General features: G+C 47.9%; 2 protein-coding genes across 3 annotated transcripts in view; one reads left to right on the top strand and one right to left on the bottom strand.

The window, feature by feature from the left end:
* ZC3H18 (zinc finger CCCH-type containing 18) overlaps positions 1-10,312 on the bottom strand; it is a 44,517-nt gene extending 34,205 nt beyond the window's left edge. For both annotated transcript variants that reach the window (XM_063313048.1, XM_063313049.1), the window contains exons 1-4: positions 10,193-10,312; positions 5,354-5,970; positions 1,367-1,451; positions 487-641 (exon numbers count right to left, since the gene is read on the bottom strand). In XM_063313048.1, coding sequence (XP_063169118.1) covers positions 487-641; positions 1,367-1,451; positions 5,354-5,956 — 843 coding nt within the window. In that variant the 5' untranslated portion in view covers positions 5,957-5,970; positions 10,193-10,312. The remainder of the gene's footprint in view (positions 1-486; positions 642-1,366; positions 1,452-5,353; positions 5,971-10,192) is intronic.
* Positions 1-15,916, top strand: part of PIEZO1 (piezo type mechanosensitive ion channel component 1 (Er blood group)) — a 362,810-nt gene that overhangs the window by 173,555 nt on the left and 173,339 nt on the right.

Raw genomic sequence — 15,916 nt, 5'->3', positions numbered from 1 at the left:
TTTTTATACGCATTTCTCACCATTCTCCTTGGGTGCCTACTACTCTGTAACCGACTACAGTGCTCCCAACGAATATACCATGGTTCCGTGGTGCAAGTACATACTCGTAGCCCAGGAGAGAAACTATGCAAGCACTGAAGTGCCAGGATCGAGCATGGCTCCTGTCTGCTCCAGTCAGGGCTGCCTGCACAAGGCTTCAGGTATCACCGCTCTTCTAATGTTAGAGCTACGATGTTCCAAAACAAGAACCCACGTGTCACAGGTGCATGCCACCGCTTATTATGTGGCCAAGTGGCATGGCTCTGCCACCTCCTCCTCCTCTAGGACCCGTGCTCATTAGCCATTCAAGACAAGGGAAGGAAGAGAACACGTTTAACATCCATCCAGAGGTCCTTGTTTTCCCCAGGTTCTCATGCAACAGGACTGGGTCACCCACTCAGCATCCTCGAACAAGTCATGGATATAAACGCTGATATTATACTGTACCCAAGGGTTGGCTGGCATCAGAGGGTGAGGACCAGGACCAATAGGTGGGGCACCATTAGGAGAGAAAGGATCTGGCTTGGTAATCAGAGAGTAGTTTCCTTTGTCATTCACACCAGGATGAATAAATCGGCAGTTTATGCCCCAAGTACAGTGTCCTGTGGAGAAATGAGCAGGTGTGGATAAAAAAAAGCTGCAAACAAAACAAACTTCACTCAAACCACAGAACAGAGGACACACCAGACTGAAAAAGTCTGCCAGCGCAAGCTACCTCCCTCTTGCCTTGTCTTGTTCCTCGACCACTGTGTTTTGTAAAGGAGATTCTTCTAGAGCCCTGTTTGATTTCTTTGAAGAAATTATAGCCCACACTTCTAAAGTTTTCCCTGCATTGCTTACACAATGGAGGAAAACAACAGGAAAAAGACTACATGCAATAAAACACTTTCAAAAATTGAAACTGCAGCGCAAATCAGCATGAGAACCCACACCAGAGATTTAAAAGAAGGAAAAAAAATGGTTGCCACCCAAACTTCAGCAATGGCTGCAGAGGGGAGGAAACTGTGCTGAATTCATGTTGATCAAAACAGCTGGACAATGCTGATAGCTAAACTAGGTTGCCATATGCTGAGAAAGTGTTCCTCCAAGTATCAGAGAATCCTGGGTCACATATTGGATGAGGGCCGTTGCCTTTATGCTCCACTTTTGGGCTTCTCTAAAACATCTGAACGCTGAGAGACGTTTTGGCGTAAGGTGACTGCTGACAGACAGAAACCATATAAGTAATGGAACAGAAAAGAAGCCACAAGACTCTGGAGGGTGGCTGTCAACAGAGTTTCCTCACTGTTGCTCAGGAGGAAGGGACGTGTTTGGCTTTAATTTGTACCTTTCACAAAAAAACGGCAGGTAAGACGTGGCCTCACTTTTCTGTCACTGGGATCTTTCACCTCTCCCTCCTCCAGGTCATCATCCTGAAAGACACACAGAGACAGGAACTTAAAAGGCAGAAGTGGCAATGACAGAAAGCCTTCAACCATGAGAACTGGAGCAACCCAAGAGGATGAGAAACAAGGGAAGGAAGATGAATTCCCATTGCCCAGGTGCTCCTCAATACATGAATGGTAGATCACAAGAAGACACTCACACCAGATCTCCCCAGTGTCTTCTGTGGCTCCTTGCTGGCATTCTCTTCTAACCCTCTAGGCCCAGGAGATGCCTTTGAGAGTGGCCAGGCAGTACGTCCAGGTGGCATTTTGGTTTCAATGCCAATTCTGCCTTCCTGTCTGTCCCCTGCCACGACTCTCCCCAGCCCAACCACCGAGGGATATGCCTTTCTTGCTCTCACCGTTGCAGGGTCAGCTGCAATACCATCAGTCCAGCTACCCTTCGAAAGACTCAGGAGATGACTTCTTAATTAATCTTCAAAAAGGTAAAGCAGATCTTGCCCGATTTGCAACTTGGGATAGGATAAGCAAACAGGAACTGAACGCCAACTGCTTCCCCCTCCCTACCCACATCCTCAATGCCTCCCTGTATTTCTGGATTTCTACTACTAATGGAGAGAGCCAGTTTGGTGCAGTGGTTCAGGCATCAGGCTAGAAACCGGGGGACCGTGAGTTCTAGTCCTGTCTTAGACACAAAGCCTGCTGGGCGACCTTGGGCCAGTCGCTCTCTCCAGCCCTAGGAAGGAGGCGATGGCAATCCGTTTCTGAAAAAACCTGCCAAGAAAACTGCAGGGATTCGTCCAGGCAGTCACTGAGAATTGGACACGACTGAACGGATTAAAAAAAAGAACTACTAATGGATCCAGAGTATGCCAGGTATGCAGAAGAGGCCACACTCTATTAAGTTCAAAGGCAACCAGGTTGCAAAGGACCTCAAGGAGAGGATGTAAAATCACTTCATGAACAACTGCCCGGTTTCCTTTTCCTTTCTACCCCCCGCCCCCCCCCCTTTGGGAGGTGTCCCTGAATCCCAGAATCCCTCTCTTACTTTCCTTACACAACAATGGAAATCCACCCTCCGACAAAACATACTGAGAAAGAAAACTGAAAGTTGTTGGCAACATCCTTCCAAATTAATATTGGAGGCCTCAGATAATAAGATGGTGGCATCATTCCTCCAGAATCTCTGCCTTTGGCAATCCAAGGATTTAGCTCAGCATCTTCCCTTCCCTCTGTCTGCCCCCCACCCCGGCAACAACCAAAGATGTCAATGAAAGCCATGCTTTCCTTAAGCATTTCAGAGGGGATCATGTTGCAAGAGGAAACTCCTTTGAGTTCTGAACCAATGTGGATATTGGGCACACACCCCAAAGGACACTTCCCACTAAGGCCTAAGGTGGCTTTTTAGCATCTAGCTTAGAAACCAACCATCAGTGGGCAGGAACACCCGTGGTTCAGAGCTTCCCAGCTGCAGTCGGCTTCCTCATCCCTTACTACCTCAAGTATTCATCACAACAGGTCTCTCTTTCCTCTCCTGGGAGGAACACAATTGCTGCTTGCAGCCTCAGATGTTGCCTGCTATCTACAGGGTGTTTAGGACCACTCCTTTCCATTCCAGATCAAAATCACTTGCCAAGCTGGAGGTCTTTGAAACGACAGACCAGTTCCAACTGCCATCAGGGGCTGAGCTCGGCCAGTGAAGAGACAGAAAACAGTTTTTTTGCTTTTGCACAAAATAGCATGGCTTCGATGCTCAGATTCAGCAACTGCTCTTAGGACTTTGAATGTAAATTTTGCTAAATGCTGAAGAGTTAGGACACCTCCCCCATTTTTGGCAATGGCCATACGGTGGGATGTTTGGCAGTTGAAACCTATGCAGTGGGAGGGTGCCCAGTTTGGGAGGACTAACTCCACCTCTCACCTTTTGGTCTGCTTGCTCCTTAGCTTATGAGGTTTATAGCAACTGAAAGGCTTTTCTGGGAAAAAAGGCCAACATTCTAGTCCTACACAACGGCTTTCCACAACCTAGACTGACCAATGCCTTTTTTTTCACAGAAGCAATGCAAGTCAACCATTATAATACTGCTGTCTCTTCTGAGCAGTTAAAACACGTGTGCTTTCACCGAAGTCAGAAAATGGCTAACCTAGAGTGACCTGGCTCACAGTTCTTATTCATTTCTATTTATTAGAAAGGTCACTTTCCTTTAACCTGCAAAACCAGCCCTGTTTCCCAACATCAGTGTAAAAGCACCTTACAGGGACCCCGGGATTTATTTAGTACACTCCCTAAGACTTCAGTATTGTGCCTGAAATTAGCAGAGGACACAACCAACGTTCTCTACAAGACTGCGTGAACTTTCTGCAAATGTGCAACCCTAGCAAGAGGGAAAGAAAAATACTGTGTCAGAGGCAGCAGAGATGCCTGATGTTTTCAGAAATACATCTGGGAGCTGCATAGGAGACCGCCTGATACTGTATTTATCAGAGCACACCTGATGGAACTGAAAATCTCAAGTGCTGGCTTAAAAGATCCTTTGGAAGAGCTACACTTGAGGCTTGCTCTCTTTGTGGGCCATTACCTCTCTGCGACCAGGCAGCTCTGAGCCAATTCACAACGCAGACGTGCAAAGTTTATGGCAACTGATACAAGCTGTGTGAATCTTCTGGTGTACACCCAGCCAATCTTCCTCACACAACAACCACAGACAAGCAACTCTCCAGTTATATTCCCTGATATTCCCTTGGAAGGGCCATTCCCTTCCAAGACCCAGATGTAAACCCAGATACTTTAAAAGTCAACCACTGAGAATAAAACAGGGTAAGTTTTATTATCTTGAGTTACATCGCTGATCCATCTGGTATAAAAGCATCTCTTTCTATAGAAAGCAATTCTCAGGCTAGGAGAGGTTTTTCCAAGCTTCGTCCCCTTTTAAGGGGGCACTGGAGTCTTCTCTCCACAAAGCACTTGCTCTACCTCTTTCAGCTGCGGCTGTTCCTTAACATTTCCTAAACGTAATTATGAAAAAGAATAAAGCACCCTACTGTCACTGACAGATAAACAGCTTGGATGAGGCATCCATAATGCTTTCATCAGAGAGCCAGTGGCCCTGTTCACATGTAACAACGCAATTTGCACGCCTCTGGCTCAGTTTAACATGTGAATCTGCAGAGGAGAAGGACTGATGGAAACAAAACGTCAAGGAACAGAGAAAAGCTACTGACAAAGAGTGCAGAGGGGGGAAAAATGCAGCAGCTAAGAGACTGAGCAACCAATCCAGAAGCCCTCAGTTCAACTCCCACCTTTGCCACAGCCCTGGGTTACTTTCTCTCAGCCTCAATCTTCCCTTCCACAAAGTGGGGTACCCACCTTAACTTACTTGACTAGAACTGGCATAAGAGTCAAGAGGTAACGCCTGAAAGGCTATTTATGTTTGTGTGTATGCATACATTTAGAGCAGTGTTGCTCAACCTTGGCAACTTTAAAATGCGTGGACTTCAACTACAGCATGCTGGCTGGGGAATTCTGGGCATTGGTCCTCCCATCTTAAAGGTGACAAAGTTCAGGAACACTGATTTAGAGAGACTTGCACAACAGTCCACTTCACAGGGCTTCATTGTCCAACTGCCACTTAAGCTTGGCAAATCCCGGGAAAATGACGTGGGAAGGGAGGGAAATGTGAGACAGCTGAGAAAACGGCTCGGCAGATTCTACAAACCAGCCCATCAGCTCTGAGCTCAGCTGCGACACCCTTCCTTTTGTGTTGTGCTTTTGGAAAAGCACGTTGGGATTCCTCTTGAGGAAACAGCCCTTTACTGGCCCTCCTGTATTCCAAAGGGCTGTCGGGGCCTGCTTTCGTCCAGGGACACTGTTGTGGGGCGGGGGCGAGGGCGGGGAGGAGCCTGAGATTGCAGAAAGGCGTTGAACTTACATCAATCTCGCCGTCATCGATTTCCCCATCTTCTTCCTTCTTCTTCTCCTTGGGCGGCTCCTGCCCGTCCTTCTCATTGTTGCTTTTGGGGGCAGGCTTTTTCTCATCCCCCGGAGGTTCGGCTCCCTTTTCCTCCTCCTCCTCTTCCTCCTCCTCTCCCACAGCCTTGTCAGCCTCATCGTCTGCAGGCACCGTGCTGGGCTCCTCGGGAACCTCCTCGTCATAGTCCAGTTCGTGCTCATCCAGTTCCCGAATGACCGAGGAGGCCTCATCACCCAGGTCATTTGCTGCATCTTCCTCTTCCTCAACATGCAGGGAGGGCTTGAGCGGTTGGCTCTGATCGTGATGGTCAGAGTTCTGAGACTTGGTTTCACTTAAGCGCTCCTCTTCCTCCGAAGGAACGCCTTCCTCCTCCCTGTGGCTCAACGTTCTGGCTACATCTCCTGCACCTTCCCCCAAACAGGTGCCCCGTCCTTCCTCCCCATCCTGCTCCGAACCACTCTCTTTCAGGATTTCATCATCAGAGGGTGGGCGGTCATCCTCCTCTTCATCCTTCTCGCTGGGAGAGCGGGGGTTTTGCTCAAGTGTTTCGGAAACATCCATCGGGACCCGCTAGTCTGTAACAGAGAAAAGGCTCAGATAAAAAACGGGATGAAAGTGGATCCACAGCTCTTCTTAACTACAGATTGTTAAGCTGTTCTGCCAACACCTCTAGCTTGCAAGTGCAGATAGCCTAAGATTGGCTTCGTAAAGCACTGTGGCTCTAATGTGGGTTTCTTTGGTTCTGTCTTAGTACTGTGAATTAACTCTGTGGCTTACTCAACCAACTACGGCTCAGAGTAATGTTTGAATCCAGCCTAAATGTAACGTCTTAGAGAGACTGGGCATATCTGTCTGCAAGTATGACTTATGACTGCAGCCTTCAAACTAGAAATTCCTGCGTTCTTGACTTCACATAGTTCTTACTGATACATTGATAGTCTCAGCAGTAGATTTTTATCAGAGAGAAAAATGTGGTATAAGCCATTTGCTGGTCCTAGGGAGCATTAGGTATAAAACACCAACTTAAAACACTGCAACACCAATCTGTTCCTGCCCCTTTTTCTGTACGTCTCCTTTGTTTACCCCTGCCCTCTCCATTTGAACAGGAGAAAGTCATTTTAACTCCCCCACCCCACTTAAAATACAGAAAAGCAATTGAATATGCAGACATTTACTTAATTCAGAGTTTATTCAAAATATAGAATGTGTGAAATCATGACACAGATGATACACACAGGCTTCAATTGCACTTCTGTTCTGAGAACCCTGGACAAATGAAAAGATTCATAAAGTAGCAGTCACAAGCCCAGCTACATAGGAGAAAAATGCACACATTTAGGGACATATGGCACCATGAGCTGAATCTGTTTTGAGGGATGTAGGCAACAGAACTTCCCAGCTTGGGGTTGTCAGGTAAGCAAATGCATCTACCAAGAGCTATATGGGGTGAGAACAGAAGAGAGAGAGAGAGAGAGAGGAAACTGCACTTCCAGTTCTATCATTACCACATTTTTTTCTGGCAAAACCTACACAAAAGCAGCCTAACTGAGAACAAGCAAATTTTAGGCAACACAGAACTTGAGAAATGGGCATCCTGCAACCAAATCTCACCCTATTCTCTATATTTCCACCTTCATCTCTCTTTCAAAAGCTCACAGTGTATTGATTCCATCTCAAACACAGGGCAGTAGTAGTTAGAAGTAGGGGGGAATTACAAAGCCTAACTGAAGCTGGCCCATTAAATATCTGCATGTCTTTGAACCTAAAATTCCAGCATACCTAGCCTTTCCAAACCATTTATCTTTACTTTTCACGGACATACTTAGCATTAAAGAAAGAAAATGGAACCATAAAGTCAATGGCAAATAGGAATACAATTTTAATTCTGGACTGGAATCTGAATTAGCATATTTGGGTATGCATTTTTAATTCATTTCTCTCTTTCTTCCTTCTTCTGTTTAGACAGTGAACAGGAAACTTGTTTGTATAGTGATGTGCTATCTTACAAGAGATTTTTGAAAAAAAATATTTTTAATTCTGAAATTGCTAGTCTCACTGTTCTCTTGAATCCAGTGAAATGTAGAAGAAAGAAACCCTTCTATTTCAATCACCGTATTTCACCCTGTAAACTTCCTTGAGAAAGCCAAAACTTCCCTTCATGCTGCTTGGCGTTTTCTAAGCATCAACCATCACTGGTGAAATTTCCAGAGCCAGTAGATCCAGCTGTGGCTTGCATATTAGCCTCCAAATTAGCCTTCTTCCTTCAGGGGGCATCAAAAGCAAGTAAGTTCCATTCACGAAGTATGATGAGGGAAAAACTGCCAAACAGTATTTAAAATGCTTTGCACTCATGAAAAATTCTAGAAAACATAATGATTTGCACATGATTTTGCAACTTCAAGTTTGCAAAAGAACAATATTGCTCCATTATGGCTTTTAGAATTTATCTAAACTTGTACTGAATCACTGAAGTTATTTGGGTAAATAGCAAGTTCAAACTTTAAAGCCTTTAACTCTGGAAGCCAGATACAGCATAACATATAGACACATTTTTTAGGATGAAGAATAAAATGGGATTTAATTTTTGAGGTAGACTTGAATTTCCAGACCCTGGATGTGCATAGTTCATTCAAAGAACAAATAAGGTAGTAAAAGTTGAAAGAGTGCACTTAATCATCCCATATTTAAATGTTGGCCCATGAAAATAAAACAGTGTGGAGTCCTTGGTGCTCTCTGAGCCTGGTTGTTTTCTTGCAGTCGTTTCATGGCCAGACGAGGCAACACCTTCAGCACAAAGAGGGAGTGGGCCTTGCTCTCAGTTTATAGACCGTGGCTTGCCCTGCTTGGGTGAGTGGGGATGTTGTTCTCTCTTTGGGGGTTCTTTGACTGGGCTGTTGTTTGCTGCTGGGTTGATTGCCTGAGTTAATAGTTCCTTGATTTGGGTGTATTGTGCTGTTTGATTGTTCATCTGGTGTTAATCCTGGTGTTAACCTTTGTATATCTGGGTGTTGATTGCTGGCGAGGAGGTGTTCTAAGGAGCTGTTCTGGTTTTTGGCTTTTCTATTGTCTCTTTTGAATGGCATGTAAATGTTGTTTACTTCTGTGTGTCTGTTGATGGCTGCTTTGTCTGAGTGCCAGGCTTCCAGGAATTCTCCGGCGTTTTTGGATTTGGCTTGGTTCAGGATGCTCACAGTTTCCCAGTTGAAAGTATGGTTGAGTCTGTCCATGCGTGGTGAGATTAAGGAGTTTTCATCGTGTCTTCTGACTGCTAGTTGGTGTTTGTGGATGCGCTCTGCTAGTCTTCTGCCTGTCTGTCCTTCAGAGTGGCTGCTACAGTAGCAGTCAGAAGACTAGCAGAGCGCATCCACAAACACCAACTAGCAGTCAGAAGACACGATGAAAACTCCTTAATCTCACCATGCATGGACAGACTCAACCATACTTTCAACTGGGAAACTGTGAGCATCCTGAACCAAGCCAAATCCAAAAACGCCGGAGAATTCCTGGAAGCCTGGCACTCAGACAAAGCAGCCATCAACAGACACACAGAAGTAAACAACATTTACATGCCATTCAAAAGAGACAATAGAAAAGCCAAAAACCAGAACAGCTCCTCGCCAGCAATCAACACCCAGATGTGCAAAGATTAACACCAGGATTAACACCAGATGAACAATCAAACAGTACATCCTACCTTAATCAAGGAACTATTAACTCAGTCAATCAATCAAGCAGCAAACAACAGCCCAATGAAGGAACTCCCAAGGAGATAACAACACCCCCACCAACACAAGCAGGGCAAACCACTATATATAAACAGAGAGCAAGGCCCACTCCCTCTTTGCACTGAAGATGTTGCCTCGTCTGGCAATGAAACGTCTGCAAGAAAACAACAAGGCTCAGAGAGCACCAAGGACTCCACAGTCCAACCCTGAGCTACAAATATTTGCTTCGATTGATAAAACAGTGCGGATGAGATTCACAAAGATAAGCTTTTTTGTAGCACCCAAAGGCCAAAGTGAAAGTCAGAAACATTCATTACCAATTGTTTTCTAATGGGTTTTTAATTTTTTACCAGAAATTGTCCCGTTCTGAGCACAAATGAGGCACTCTGCCTATAAATGAGCCCATCCAAAGTTAAAGGCTACTGTCAACAGGGAGGCAGACGCCCTCCTCCTGCAGCCATGTTAAGAGTGCACCCCCATTGCCCCCTGTCAACACAAGCATCCACCGTACTAGCAGAGGGTGATGGGAACGTAACACAAAACCCTTGGGAAGAGGCCACACGTTCCCCGTTCAGCAGCAGCTGCGTCGCCAACCCCCCTTCCAGATGTGTCAAAACACGAATCCCCCACCCCGGGCACGGGAGGACGCTCGCCCCGCTGGCTAAGGATGGTGAAGCCAGGGCTGCAGCCTCCGCCGGTGCAAATGTCGCCTCTGGGCTGCACCCAGCCGGCCCCGCCGCGCCCCTCCGGAGGGGTCAGACCCAGCCCCCACGCCCGCCCGGCTGCGAAGGATGGGATCTGTAGTCCGGCGCCTGCGGAGGCGGCAGTCCTCCTGCCCGCGAGTGCCCTCGAGGTCACCGCCTCCGTGCCCCGGAAGGACGCTCTGACGGCGCCGGGGCGGGAAGGCCACACCCCGTTCGCCCGCCCGGGGCCGAGGCGCGAGGCTGGGCCTCCCCGGAGGACCAGCGAAGCGAAAGCGAGCGACGTCCCCGGCGCCTTCCCTGAGGGCTCGACGCCGGCCCCGGCATCCCCGGGCCCCCGCGGCCCGTCAGCGGGGCCCGCCGCTCCTCACCTGGCCGAACGGGAAGGGGTCGGGGGAGGGAGCGGGGAAAGCTGCTCCGGGAAGCGGCGAGGCGCGAGACAAGGCCTCTACTGGCGGCAGAGCAGGGCGGCCATGGCGTGACGTCATGGACGCGCGACGCCGCCAGCGGCGACGGCGGCCCACCTACTCAGCACGCCTGCGCCGCCCGGCCAGCGCGAGGCCAACCAGGAGGGGGGAGAGGTGGGCGGGGCCGAACAGGGCGGGGCCGCCCCCGGGAAAGTGACAGTCGGGCGTGGCCCGCCCCTTAGGTGCCTGGGTTAACCAATCAGAAGGCGGAAGGAGGGAGCGCCCGCGCGCCCGCGCATTCTGGGCTCGCTTCCCGGCGCCTGGAGGTGTTGGATGGTTCTGCCCCTTGCCCGTTGGCAGGGATGGGCTTTGTAGTGCGGCGGGTGGGGGGGATGGGTTTTGTAGTGCGACCGGTGTGGGCAACCAAGACATCGGCTGAGCATGTGCAGAGCTCGCTTGGCTTCGCGGGGCTGCCGAGCGGCTCGTTCCTTCCGCGGCAGAAGCCGGGCGCCCCGACGTCGCTGAGCTGCTGGCGAGGCGCCCGCGAAGTGGGAGCTCCGGGGGGCGGATCGGATGCCTCGACGCCCCTCGCCCCGGATCCCCCCGGCAGCCCCCTCTCGGACGGGGCGCCCCCTCGCCGCGGCAGCTGCTCCGCCTCTTCCCCCCACGGGGGACAAGCGGGGCCGCCCGGGCGGCGGGGCGACGATGCCCATCCTCCGCAGCCAGGGCGGTCGCCGGACCTCCGCGGCCCTTCGGCCGTTCCTGAGCGGAGCAGAGCCGCTAGACCCGAAATCGGCTGCGCTCAGGAACCGCTCGGGGCCAGAGCGGAGATCCCGGACTCCCGGTCCCCGGTCCGATTCCTTTAGCCGAAGGATCCAGCGGAGCCCCGTGCAAACGCGGCGGTCAAGAATGGCGAGACCCCGGCCCGGTCTTCGCTGGGTGCACGGAGGGCGCGCCCGGGTCTGTCCTCCCTGCTCGGGAGGGCAGCGGCTGGGGCCGGAAGGAAGCAAAGCTAGCTGAAGAACCGCGGGCCGGGCAGCTCACCAATAACGCCGCCATCAGTATCTGCCTATAAAGTATTTTTAAAATGATATATAATTTTATTGCAGCGTTTCTAATGCTCATTCATAAGCTTTTCTGCGTTTAAAGAAACGATTTGCATGCGGGTACTCCTACGAAGCCCTCCTGGACCAATGTTTGTGCCGCCATAAGTTTATTTTTAAGGTGCTCCGGCATTTCTGTTGGTGGTTATCGAATTCAACAGAAGAGGGAGCTCAGAGCTAACGGTGCTGCAGAGTTGCAGAGTGAAGGCTCACAAACCCTCCCTCTTATGGGCAATCAGCAGGTGTAAAAGATTGCTGCGAAAAGCCCATAAAAAAGAAAATTTCTGCTGTGGGGGGAGAGGATACCAGTTCGCTGCAGACATTCTTCTGGAATAAATTATGACGGTGGGGTAGGAGGCGTAGCCCGCTCGCCATTCGTTCCTAGTCTGTTTCTGGCATTTGGCCCCCATTTCTTCTTTAAACCCCTGGGGGGATCAAAGAAACATCTGGAGGTACCACGGCAACATCCCCTATCCTTGAATCTGCCATTTTATTAAAGGGATAAATTATCTGAGCATTCAAATTATTGACAGCATTGTGGCAATAAAATTCCACATTTTAATTATTTTATTTTGCTGTTCAATCAGCGACTGCCTGCAGTTTTCTTGGCCAGGTTTTTCCGATGTGGCTTGTCATTGCCTCCTTCCTAGGGCTGAGACAGAGCGACTGGCCCAAGGTCACCCAGCCAGCTTTCATGCCTAGGGGGGGACTAGAACTCAGGGCCTCCCGATTTCTAGGCTGTTGCCTTAACCACTAGACCAAACCGGCTCTCACTTTAATAAGCCTCCTCAAAAATATAACTGAGGAGGTATCCAATCAAAGGAATATATGTATGACATGAAACTATAGAAAGGCACAGGCAAATTTTCTAAAGTCCTATTTCCATTCTCCCCATCTCCAAAGAAATGCACTGCTAGCAGAAAAAGAGTTACTGCCCTCCTTTTTTTCCCTTTTTTTTAGAAAGTGAAGCTACATTCCCTCTTATGCCTGGATGACTCTTGTGCACTCTGGAGTGCAGGTGTGGGTCTGCAGGGAACCTTGCTATCTTTTGACTGTTGCCTAGTGCAACAGTAGAGCATACTGTACTGTGTTTTCTATATTGTTCTATCAAAAAGAGGCTTTTTAAAAATTTCAGTACAATGATGTTTATATAATACAATTATAGATTATTGACATTCTGTTATTTAGATAAGAGTATTGAAAACAAGAGAGAAGAAATATCAGTTACAATTTAGGATATCAATATGACATGCACTAAAATGATTGGGCTTTTTCATTTGATGTTGAGTCATAGTATTTGTTATATAATAAGGGTTTCAGTCTTAAACTAATTACTTAAAGGAAGTGGGGCTTTGTGTGACCTACTGCCCCCCAAAGGCCTAGTGAAGGGCACCCACCCCATAATTTGCACCTCTTTCCCTCTGCTGATTACGTGCAACTCTTTAACCATCTCGGTGCATACCTGTCCTCTGAATGTGAAAGGGTTGCCCTTTGGGTTTCCGGAAAACAGGACCCGTATTGGGTGTTTGTCATAAATAACAAAGACTGCTTTCTGGAAATCCCACGTGGCACCATTTCTTTAGGCAAGAAAGAAGAGAGGCCTGTGATGCGGTGAACCTGCGGCTTGTGCCTGTTACCCAAACGTGTATCCGACAACCCCCACAATACGCCGTGCCGCCTTGGTGGTGGTAAATATCTGCACGGCTGTCCGTGTGAGAATCGATATCAAGATTATCTTTTGCAGACATACCTGGAAGCAAAACACAATAAACCCAATGGGATTTATCTCAGGATGAACATACTATAACGCTGCCCTTTTCTCCCAAAGTGCAAAAGGAGTAGATCACATTTACTCCTGGTGCTGTTTTTTAAAAAGCAGATTTTCTAAGGCTTGCAAATCTTCCAAGACTTCCGAAGCAAGTTCTAGTTTTCTTCCCCGCCAGAGGAGAACGTCCTGTGTAATTCGAGGGCGGTGGAATCTCCAGACCGAATAAACAAATCAGAAGTGGCCTGCTGAGAATTGTCTGCAGGCCTCCTCTTCACGAGTCATCAAGAGAAGCTCAAATGATGATCATTTTTTAAAGGAAAAAAAAGTACATTATCTATGAAAGGAAGAGGCCAAATGTTGCTAGGTCTGGGTTGGAAGTCCTGTTGCAATTGCTTCGTTAGCCTGAAGTGAAGAACAAGAGCTGGAAGTAAGATTAGAATTTCTTTAATGAAATAAGTGCCGACAGAGTGAAATTCTGCACTGGACGACAGGGAGAGACTTTGAAGGACCAGAGAAGAATACCGATCGCATCTCAGTTTTGGAAGACGACACCGTCGTGCAATTTTCACTGGATTCTTTGAATGTCAGCCTTCCTGCTGACAACAGTGGGGACATCAGGTGCAAGAACTGACAGTGCAACAGCATTTTTGCTTCTTCATCTACAGACGCCATCTCCCCCCCCCCCCCCAGGAGATGAAACTTCATTCTCCGTTAAAAGGCGTAGGCTAGTGTGAGGGTGGGGGGCACGAGAGAGCCATGGAGGGCTGTCTGCAACCCTCCAGATGGTCTTAGTTGCTGGATCTCAGAGTGCTAGTGGAAAACTCATTCCCTTGAGCCAAAATCTGCCCATATCTGGCACAGGAGAAGCACAAAGACGAACCACTTTCAAATTAAGCAGGCCATCCCTCTTTTCTATAATCTATCGTCTACAGTATCATCTGTCAATCAGTCAATCATCTATCTATCCAGGCCTTTCAGCAAGTGAGAGAGAGCGAGCTGATTTCACATTATTCCCCTTAAAGTCGCCTCTCCAACTCGGTCAGTACTCCCCAGTCATTTTCCATGTTCCTTGGGCTGAAACGTCCCTCCTGGGCTGAGCCACTTACCTAAGATGAAAGAGGGGGCAAAAGTCAGCTTTCTAAGACAGAGTTCCAGGAACCTGCAGGTAGCAAGAATCAGGAGTGGGCATCATGTCCAGGGCTAAGAACAAGACGGCAAATGTCTGAGGGAGGTGGCAGGTTTCAGCACCTGTGTTTGCTGGACACTTTCAGTTTCAGCACCCCCTTCATGAATAGCGCCAGCATTAGAGTTCCCTGCCCACTTTGGACACTGGAAGATGCTTCCCTCCCCCTCCACTCCCCCATCTCACATGGGCACCTAAACAAGGGAGAAAATAAACACAAGGGACCCCCAGAGCTCTCAATGCAAGAGCATCACTTTGAGGAACAAGGCTTAGGAATTTGGGAGTGCCTGGCTCACTATTATGGGCGACATGTCATACCCAGGACTACATATAAAGATGCAATTTGAATGTACAGGTATGCTCAGTGCAATTTACATATGCCTTCTTGCAAGAAATGAAATGCAGAGGATCACTATCACCACCTGAATGTTCTGAAGTTCCTTGAAGACAAAGTTCTGAACTGGCATTCCATAATGGTGGTACTGATGGGAGAGATGGATTGCAAAAGGCTCCATCAGCTGCCTTGGCTGGGGGTCCAGTCCTGGCCTACATCAGGGCAACTAAAGGGATGCACTACGTGGAGTCTGGAGGCTGACAATGCAATTGGGCAGCAAGGGTGAAATGCTGACATTTGGAATAAGAAAGGAATTGTCAGATGGAATATCCTGAAAAAGTGCATGGCTGACTTGCCAGCACCTTGAACTGCAACATTTTGTTGTCATTAAAACAATAACAACAACCCAGCATTCAACAGAGGCAGCTTTTAGTCTGCCTCGAAAGGTTTCTTAAATTTGCTGCAGTTCACATGGACCTTTACTCTGAAATGGAAGAGAACCTATTTTGCCATTATTGTAGACCTTTCCTTTTATTAATGGGATTTAGTCCAAAAAAGAAACCAGAAACTGCCAACAAGGCATGGGGGGAAAAAAGCAGTGGGCTGGTTCCTAGATTTTCTCTCAAAGAACAGACGGAACAATTTCCAAAGCCAGAAAATGATACACTTTGGGATATTATTAAAACCCAAGAATATTTTTTTGTAACTTCCTTAGAATGGGAAAAAGGAAGGTTAGGATCTACTAATAGATCACTAAACTGTGTGCCCGGGAGAGATAAGCAGAAAAAGAAATTGCAAAAAGGCACCAGCCAAAAAAATAAAAAAGACAAAATCAGCTGGAAAAAAGAAAACCAAAGACTATATATGCATATTGATATAAACATATAAATGCATATGTGATCTTAATCAGAAATGTAAATATTGTATACATCCACATGCAACATTTAAAAACCACAATGGCTGCATTCAGACATGCTAAACCTCAAGGAAACATGATGCAGAACTAGGGCAGCCAAGCCAAACCAAATAAACTGCAAACCACATTGTGGCTTAATGAAATGTGTGGTCCCAGCTGGCATTTTTTGCCCTGGGCTCCAGTTTGCAGATTGTTAGGTCCTGGGGAGGAGGGTGGGGCGGGGGAACTACTAAGGATAATGGTGAATCCCACCCACCTCACCAGGGAAGGAAATATTGCCCTTTTTTGTCAGGTTGCAGCATTCAGCTGCCTACCCCAATTTCTGCATTTAAGGATGGGTCAGAATTCAGGCATTCCTCCCTTGTGCCATCGCTTGGTTACAGC

The sequence above is a fragment of the Candoia aspera genome, chromosome 11 (genome assembly GCF_035149785.1).
Source record: "Candoia aspera isolate rCanAsp1 chromosome 11, rCanAsp1.hap2, whole genome shotgun sequence".
Classification (NCBI taxonomy): domain Eukaryota; kingdom Metazoa; phylum Chordata; class Lepidosauria; order Squamata; family Boidae; genus Candoia; species Candoia aspera.
The sequence above is the reverse complement of the archived record's forward strand: the minus strand, read 5'-3'. Positions and strand labels throughout refer to the sequence as shown.